This window comes from Ylistrum balloti, unplaced genomic scaffold (genome assembly GCF_031769215.1).
Source record: "Ylistrum balloti isolate Yb309-2 unplaced genomic scaffold, AGI_CSIRO_Ybal_v1 Utg369668, whole genome shotgun sequence".
NCBI classification, from domain to species: domain Eukaryota; kingdom Metazoa; phylum Mollusca; class Bivalvia; order Pectinida; family Pectinidae; genus Ylistrum; species Ylistrum balloti.
Window position 1 is genome coordinate 1,483,712 of NW_026781915.1, and position 9,818 is coordinate 1,493,529.

Below are 9,818 nucleotides of genomic sequence, written 5' to 3' on the forward strand. Positions count from 1 at the left end.
ACAGGTGACAATGAAACTATAGAAGGATGAAAGTCAAATAGAAAACAGTAGTTTCCAATTACGGAACATGTAATTATTCTCAGTAGTATGAATGCTCAACTGTAACGTACGAACGCAAAATCGTCAAGTAAGGAGATATGGGAGGAAAGAGATACTGATTGTGGGTCGTTTTTGTGATGCAAATTAGCGAGCATAAAAGAAGTCCCTAGCTATGAAGGAATTCTCGTTTACTTGCCTTCAATAGTTAACAACAGACCAGATCGTTTTACCACGGACTTAGAATAGTCATTTGAAGACGGATGTCGAGAGAAACAAATAGCAATGGAGGCAAAAGTCAAGTTGGTTAACTGTTATACATGTCTAGTTGTTAAACACCATTAGTAATTAATTGATCAACAGCTCAGAAGTCTATAACTTTCTTCTCTGAATTCCAGCGGTCAAGAAAGTTACCAAAAGATATAAGATAAATTATCATTGCCGTATTATAAAAAAAAAACCGTTTGGAGGATTAAACCATCTCATGAACGCGTGTATGAAATATTGAGTACTTTCGACGGTACTTAGATATGTGCATATTCCTATCCTCTCCCTCTTTGTAAACGACGATTCAGACTCCTCTTCTGCGACATGCCTTTAGTCAGAGCTAAAACTAGGCCAATCTTTAAAAGGTCATATATATATATATATATATTAGTATACACTGCCTTTCAAGTGCGCTACCTCATCTCTTTATCACACTTTCTGCCATCACTTCATACTATTTCCGTTCTCATTTCCTCATTTTTCCTTGACCGCTGAAAGGCTGAAATGCCGTAAAAGTGAACATAAATAAATAAATAAACGAATAAATAAATTTATGGTTGAAATGGAGTGCTTTTTCAAAAAGCAGTGGAGTGTGACATACGGTGAGTCATCAGTACAAAACCTTATCGGGTGTTATGTTGATCAATACAGATAAGTGAGAATTTGATTATTTGTTCAAATATAATTTACGATCGAATGACGTTATACAATGTCAATTGCTTTACATCGCAGTTAGACAAGTACCCTGTACAAAACATTGCCTGGTAAGGCTGACAGATTGCCATCGTTTGGGTGGTTTTCTATGACCATAGATTCAGATCATCGGAGTGAACCATACTAAGTGAAAAGTACACGGAATAAATGGACAATGACGTAGAGAGTGCTGCCGTCATTTACGGTTCAGTAGTTTGAACAAGTACAAGTATTTTGTTTCAGGTAATTGATTAACATTGAAAAATATGAATTTCACCGCTTGTCAATTTCTACCCTCTTTGCAACACATTCTCTATTCGGATTTAGTTTGCTGCCAAACACATTCTTGATACATAATGATATACAGAATAAGACTCAATATTCGCTAATGATACTTCTCCACAAAGGAATTGTACCTATATTCACACCACCAGAATCAGACTTTTATATATGAAATGATAGCTAGTGTACATACCCTAGTATCATTCTTGCCATTTCAAAAGCATATGATTATTATTTTACATGCTTGATTTATGATTGTATTGGATCATTTATCAGCTAAGACAAGTCTGTTTGAATAAGATCAACAAAGAGGAATTTCAACTACTTGTTCAAAGAAATATGAATTACTGAGGAATTAAACACATGTAATATCAAATAGGATGTTTACAACATTTCTGGTAGTTATACTAAAACATACAAAAATATGTATCGTCAGCTACAAAACTGTAAGAAAATTAAGTCTGTAACCATGGTCGTAAAAACAGAGTTTTGTATCAGAACTAAAACCAGTACTAAAACCAGTCTTAGAAGATTATGGTTGTTTGAAGTCTAGATTGGACCATGGATAATTTAGGCTACTACCTACAGAGAATAGGGTACCAAGCACCAGAATAAAAAGAAATGACTTTAAGTTTAATGTAAAGTTTTTATTTGTTATAAATTACATTAAAACAGGTACAGATCTACAATTACTTTTGGAGATGTTTACCAGGTGTGAATGATTACAAATGAGCTAATGGACGAAACTTGACTTTTGGTCAAATAGGAAATGACTCTCTTGATTACTTCATGGTAATCGTATCAGGTTTCTTACTACCAGTAAGTATGCCTGATAGTTTTATAATACCATATAGCTTAACAGCTTAACCACTCCCATTTGGACATTTCCTGGATTTAATTTACATTCAAAATTTCACTACCAATCTTTGGTATTAAAAATGAAGGGGCCATAACTCCCTATTTTTACTACACATAAGACAAGAGATCCTGCCTTCTCAAGGTACATTAGTATACTTTATATGATAGAATGTGGATAATAAAGTCAGGACCAAAACCTGTTGATATTGAGCCATCAGATAAGAATGAGTTAAAACAAAGTAAGCAAGGGCTCATAACAATATACCTTCACTTCCTGATCATTTTCTTCTTATCTAAATCTACTGCTCAGCTAATAAGGGGTTCAGGAGATATCTTGTACAGAAAGTTTTCTTTCAAAAGTGGTCAACACCCCTGTCATTTGACTTTTAGCCTTCATCGATGACCACCAAAATCTACAAGCAATAGATCTTATATGGTGATGTTATGATGTGAATATGAATTGAAACTGTCCATTGGTTCACACCTTGTACACAAGGTTATCACTGGCACACAGAATAAGTGGTTTTTTACTATTGTTCCCTCCCTATACCCAAGTGGTGTCTATAATACAGATAAAATCCTGTTGTGAAGAGCTTTGTTACCACAGTTACAATACAATTTGCACTAGATTTCATAGCATTAAAACATTAAGTAGGAACAGTACATCTTGTATTAACAGATTTGATATGGACAAGAAAATAGTGTCATTTTATTGTTACCAGACAGAGTGTTGGTTGTTTTCCTCTACATTACGAATTCCTGACTTGTGGTTTTGAACAGTCAGGTCATGGTAATGACTAACATTTTCATAAGTCTCTCAAAACCCAAGTGATCATTGGACGGTTCTTGTTTGATCATTGGACAGTTCTTGTTTGATCATTGGACAGTTCTTGTTTGATCATTGGACAGTTCTTGTTTGATCATTGATCTGAAGCTTCTGATAGAACTCTACCATCAGTAATCTTGAGACTGCAATTCACAGAGTCAGTGCTGCCCAAACTTCTGTACATTGTCAGCTGTATTGAAGTGATTCTGATACGGTTCTTGCCAATCATCACAGCTTCTCGTGACCTCATCATGGTAATGATAATTTTGATCTCAGGTGACCAACATCATTTGGTCTGCTACCTCCAAAGACCAACTTTCTTCCGTCTCCAACATATGGCTGAGGTTCTGGACCTTAATAGCACGCAGCTGAGGAATTGACTCTGCATTGGCCAGTTGACCAATCACCATCACATATTGACCTGCATAGGACAGAAATATCAAACGAATAATTGGGAATCAATATTAGTGGGTTATTTTTTTACAACATTTACAATTATGATAAAAAAAATCATTCTTTTAATCAAAATCAACAATTAATGATTTAAAAAAAAATTATTCAACAATTCAATTTGATGATTCAGCCAAATTGACATGATATATTTATTGACTAGACTGAACAAAAGTGCTCTATCACCAGCTGAATCATCGTTAACGTTTGCTGTAGACTACATGAATATCAATTGATCTTAGATTAATAAACTGACAGTGTATGATTAAATATTGATCAACTATTGTTATCTAAGATTGAAGATAAAATGGCAGGACCTTCTTAATTTTACATTTAAACTAACCAATCTTTATCTTTTCCCAAAGGAATGGAATTTTGCTGCAACCTAGGATCTTTGCTGTTCCAGTGCTATCATCTACCAGGACAACATCACTTCTGTCATCAACCTGTAAAATAACACAGGAACTCAGTTATAATTAATTTCAACCAGAACAGTACTTTTTTAGTCAGAAACATACCCCCAAGGAGTAATCATTAAATCAGTATGTAGTATCAACCTGGGGAGTAATCATTTAGTCAGTAATAACAACATAGTGTGTAATCATTTAGTCTGTTTTATCAACCTAGTGTGTAATCATTTAGTCTGTTTTATCAACCTAGTGTGTAATCATTTAGTCTGTTATGTCAACCTAGTGTGTAATCATTTAGTCTGTAACAACAAACAGCAGAGAAATCATATGTCACTTTTGTGTATGTAGTTGAAATGGTGAAAACTGTTGGACCAGCTCAATCAGACAGAGAAAATCCAGGTACCAGACTGGACTGCAGAATATTGATTTGGTACTTGTACAAACCTTGGAGTATCCACTGAGACAGAAATATCAACCAGAGGAGTGATTAGGAATGATTCCATCAATGATTTAACATTGAAATATATAATGGAGTCAATCCCAGAACAAAAATCAACATTGATTTAATACAGTGTACAGTTATCTAAATTCTTGACTCATGATATTGGTGTAGTAACAACTAATGTAATATAATATTAAGTACTACAGCAGCCAACCCTTACCTCAGTAACTGTTCCCTGTATCCAGACTACTGAGAGCTGTAATTGTCGCCCATGGCAGTTCATCTGCCATGTTTTCGTCTTCTTTGTCTGATCTGAATCTTCAGATTGAATTCTTTGGCATGTCCTCAGATCACTGACAAACACCTTCCTTGATGGTAAATCTAGGAGTTTTGACATTCTGCAAGAATTATGCTTGAAATACAGAGGAAGTCAATGTGCAGTGTAACATGACAAAATGGAGTTAATTCAATTTTCCATCAGAATTAACGTCATGAAACATTAAGTCCTGCAAAGGCTAAGGTGCCTTGTTGAAATTGGTCTATTATAATACACAACAAAATAACACTTCCAGTACATTCCCCATCATGTATAATCCAAGGTGGCACTCATAAAACATACATTACAGACGAACCGTTTTGGTTCCAATCCTTATAATCCCCTCTAGGTTATAGTACAAATTTCTTCAGCTGAGCTCTAGATCTCATGACAGAAGAAATATATAATACCGTCATCTATCTGTGAGAAAGGTACAAACAATCTTTGAAATTTATGTTATTCATTGTAACAGAGAATTCGAAGCATAAGTAAGGTCATTGACTTAGATATATCTAAATCTGTGGTAGGAGGGTAGGGGTTTGTTAGTATCATGGACATGTCATTGAGATAATTTTTTTTTTACAAAATTTTACAGATTGTGTGTGTTAGAAAGGAGGTATAACTGTAAGCCTATCAACTTAATTATAAGTGTTAATATTTTCAACAACCACAGTTACATAAAAGTCCATGATTTAACCACTCAAGAGCAAAAAGGATTCTGATCAATATCACTTTCATAAGATAGTATTTTTAATGCTTATCAGTTTTGAGTATAAAAGCTATTGAACCTGTAGATTTCTTCAGAAAATTAAATGATACAGCAGAACAATCTTATAAGTGAAGTTGCTCATTCTGGTTCAAGCTAATTGGAGGAACATAGTAACAATATTTAAGAATGTTTCGAAGTCATAAAAAAGAGTAGATAAAGTTTTATGATTTGTCCTACTTCATTGTAGTAGTTTTGAAATAGGATTGTCTCCCTTGTACTGCAAGCTCTCCCAAAATGCTTGTACGATTGCGTTTGACTGTCGAGTGAAAATCCTTCTCTTCTTTTTATCAACACGTGTACTGAATATATTTTTTGTACTTTCTGACAAGTGGGTTTAGATAATGTTAAACATTGAGTTATAAATGTAAACATCTACATCGTTTGACACATCGCACTTTCGTCAGTTTGTTAGGAAGTTAACGCCATGCGTTCGAAAATGGCACAACACGTAATGAAATACTAATGACATGTTTACATTGGATGGACAATGTGTCATTAACGTTATTTTCACAAAAAGTGTTAGTTTTGTTATTACCCAGTTACCTGCTTCTGACTTGTGGCGAAGACAACGATGCCGAGTAAAATTCATATGGTCTGAAACTATCGACTGCATACTCCTGATTGTCATGTTTTGAAATGACAACCAGGAAAATGTAGTCGATAACCAAGTCACCCTCGAGGGATCTTGGGAGGTCATTATTCTGGATCAAGGCATAATGATTTTCCCGCGTTTTTTTCATTCATTGTTGATATGTAACGGATACATTTACGGAATCTGATAATTATTCATCCAGGAACTCTCAAGGAATAGAAATAACTTTATAACGTGCACCGCGACGTTTCTGAATATACACGCCCCTTTGTTAATGAGTAATAAAAAGATAAACCAAGAAGGCCGTTTGCCGGCCATTTTGTTCACCTTACACACTAATATGGACTAAGATACTTATTCATGCTTGGAATTTGAGACAACGGTCTAACTCAAGTGTTTCTCACGAACATTAGTCTCAGGAAATAGCTGTTTTACCAAGGAGCAAAGTCTGTGCTGTATTAATCCATGATGACCGTCCGTTGATAGATAAGAGATGTACCGACAACTACATTTAAGTTATTGTATTGTTTTGTCACATAAGTTGCGTATAAGTCCCTTCCTCGATACACCAGGTTTTACGATTACTTTCGCTTTCTGAACCCTATGGAACAGGTCATGGCAAAATTCGAAGGCATGAACGAAGTGATTTGATAGGTTCCAGAAAAAACCTCTTGAAATATCATAATAAAGCATAATTGCCAAAATCCAAGATAGCTGTTGTTAATATTTTATTTCCATTCAAACCCAAAATGGGCAATACACAACATGGGACCAATAAGAACCTTAATAAAATATTTGGAAATGTTAACCAGGAAGTCTTAAACATAAAATAAATCATAAAACAATTCATTATTGCTGGCAAAGTCCAAGATGGCAGATTGTTTTGGTATGACATCGGCCGTCTGTCCGTCCGTCCGTCTTGTAATATGTTTTGTAGGAGATCCTCTGAAATTCCTCTCCGATCTCTGAGAAATAAGGAAAACCGCAGTAGTCGTAAGACGAAATTGTGCATTCTATATTGTCCTTTGGTAATACATTTTAAGCTTATTCGCAGACATTTCCTCTATATTTCTTCTACAATCAGGTTCATAGCAATCGATCAAACTTGCTATTCAATTTTCCTTACGTGCGTTTTATCCAACTGAGATTAAATGTTACTTTACTCCTTAACTCCTATGGCGTGGATGTGGATCGTGTGGGGTTAGCTCCGAAAATGTGTGTCTGTACTTTGGCTGCTTCTCCCTCTACCATGGGGTGTTGGAATGGTTGAAAAAACTTTAATATCGTAAAGATAGTGTTAAACAATGAACTTGATCATCTCGTCAAATCTTTATGACCGGTAGGGGTTGATAGCTCATTGTCCTCCCCACCTCTTCATTGCATGTGTTCACTGCATGTGTGTTCATTGCATATCAGGTGAACTCATCACATTCAGTGTATTCGACAAATGTGTATGGTTCACCTACTCTTTTTCACGATCGTATCATTAGGTGTTAATTTAGAATGGTGATTTCTTTAAGTTATAATTTATGCAATTATTTGTAATGATATCCTGAGGGGTTCTAGAGTCGATTTTCCGGTGTTGAAAATCAAGTGTCCACGAGGCCTCTCTGAGAGGTCAAGGTGCAAAGTCCAAGTAAAGGGACACGATTTTCACCTGTCCATATCATAAAAAGTTGACTCATCTTATACAATTTGTCAATACAGATAACTTATAAAAATTAATTGAAGCTTTAAGTAGATGAAGTGTTTACCGGATTTGACAGGATCGGACTCCTACCTAAAACGAATCATTCCTGATCCGGACACGCCACCTGGCGGGACCAACTGTTTTGGTGACCCCAAGTAGCTTTATTGATTGGCCTCAATGAGGAACTATAACTGTACGAAGACATTATCGCGGACACACGTTTAAGTGAAAGTAATAAATCATATTTAACAACCACATATACTGACATGTGATTTGTGATTAAGACCGAGGACACCTGGCTCGTGTTCGATGTCAACTGTTGACAGCTTCTGTTTTACGCATGGAAATTATCTATGAAATTTTTATAGCCCTAATCCGTATTTATCATTCTTTTTGGTTTGATATTTGTATCTATTATATAATTACTTGTAAGTCTGAAATTATACAAAAGACACACAAAAGGATAGCTCCTATTGACGCAAATTGAGAATCAAACACAAAAGAACTAAAAAATTGAATTAAAATATTAAAACCTCTGAGGAGGATGAGAAAAGTCCAGTGATGAAAAAGAAATGTTAAAATACAGATGGGGAGGTGTGTCAGCCATATGATTCAGTAACTTTCGAATTTCCATTTATCTGATAATTTCAGCAGAACGCCATGTATATGTGTATGAATCAAAGTATGGCATGTAGGTTACGTCATACCTCGGGAATAAAAGTCCATCAGCATTATCTACCACCTGCAATTTTAAAGATTGATAATAGATGTACAATCAAGTTGCAGATCGGTTTTTATTACATCGATATAAGCCTGTAGTTCCTCATTTTAGAGGGACGTAGAAAGGAGTGGATCTAATTTTTATACTGTTCTACGTCCTAAACCATCATCTTTTTTTAATCTAATGTAATTGGTCTTAACTTAATCATTTATAGATATCAATGACGGTCTTATATATTCTTCTATTTATGGAAGAACGCGGTCAGAATCAAATATAGGTATTCATGAAATGTTGCGAGTTAATTCATTTAGCTGATGAGATAAGATTCCGCTTTATAATTGGAATTCTCCAAGACCAGAGAATTTCAGGAAAGATACGACTGGGCATGTTAAAACAGAAGGACCAGAATACGATCCACTACATAATATTGCTCTCCAAACAGAAAAAAAATTACGGAACATATGAATGAGCATATCAAACAAGCTGAATACGATTCAAAAGAATATAAATGGTATTCAAACTAGAATTTACAAATGACTGCTCGCATTCTCGTTAGTATGAATTTGATATTTCTTGTATGTCCTCTAGATTGACAAAATTGACAGTTGTCATAAAGCAAGAGACGCTTATCCTTCCGGAGCACATGACCCTTTTTTTAAAATATATCTTTTCAGAGCTGTCCAAGACTAATGAACGTGATTAATGTTTCTTATACCCTTGTGTCACTGATTCTGCGTGAATATTTATTTGCTTTTATGACGATGAAGTCAAAATTATCAGCCAACAAAAGTGAAAAGTGTTATTGTTTATTCTTACAGGTAATGAAAAAAATGAATAAATCACTTTGTATATGTAAGTGCCACAGGGCTATCTGTCGCCAAATTGAAAATATTTTGCCGTAATCAATTGTGATTCAATAGCACGACATCCAGTATCTCTCAGTATTCAGTATCAGTCTATTTATACAATGTTTTATGCATCAAATGATTTATAGATAATGGAATATCGTACACGTATTTGTTAGGGTTAATGACAAATAAATGTACATTAGCTATCAAAATAGCTTCCCGGCGATAAGATAATAAAGGTCTTCGATTGCAATAATGTCAGCATACGGAATGAAGATGCATTACTGAGTGATGAAATATCTATAATTTTAATTGAGGAAAAAAGTTATTATAATGATATATTGTAATTTACTCGTAAATCATGAGCTGTGTCCCTTGAGGAAGAGGTTAGGGTTCGTTAGTATTCCAGATTTCATGACAATGCAGATAAATTGTGTTGCATTCTATGAATAATGCCAGGTGAACGCACTTAGATACACGTATATACAAGTAGTTCGGACTTCGATAAATCATTAAACAACGATGTCAAGAAAAAATGTCCTGTGGTATACAGGTACCAAATAAATGGGCTACTTTGCTTTATTCTTCTTTTTTACAAACTTGTGTGTTTTTTAGGGT

The 9,818-nt window shown here is 34.8% G+C and overlaps 1 protein-coding gene across 1 annotated transcript; it reads right to left on the bottom strand.

Annotated features, from left to right (window-relative positions):
• Positions 1-1,981: 1,981 nt before the first annotated feature.
• On the bottom strand, positions 1,982-5,932 carry LOC132561286 (recQ-mediated genome instability protein 2-like). The gene is made up of 4 exons (XM_060226017.1): positions 5,893-5,932; positions 4,485-4,662; positions 3,756-3,858; positions 1,982-3,383 (listed from the first exon to the last, which is right to left on the bottom strand). Exons 2-4 carry the CDS (start codon positions 4,659-4,661, stop codon positions 3,235-3,237), a joined length of 429 nt encoding a protein of 142 aa, XP_060082000.1. The 5' UTR covers position 4,662; positions 5,893-5,932; the 3' UTR covers positions 1,982-3,234.
• Positions 5,933-9,818: the final 3,886 nt, after the last annotated feature.

Coding starts and splice junctions, on each gene's coding strand:
- LOC132561286 (XM_060226017.1), bottom strand. CDS start 4,661: ATGTCAAAACTCCTAGATTTACCATCAAGGAAGGTGTTTGTCAGTGAT. Junction 3,859..4,484: donor TACAGGGAACAGTTACTGAG/GTAAGGGTTGGC, acceptor GTTATTTTACAG/GTTGATGACAGAAGTGATGT. Junction 3,384..3,755: donor TTGGGAAAAGATAAAGATTG/GTTAGTTTAAAT, acceptor TGTCCTATGCAG/GTCAATATGTGATGGTGATT.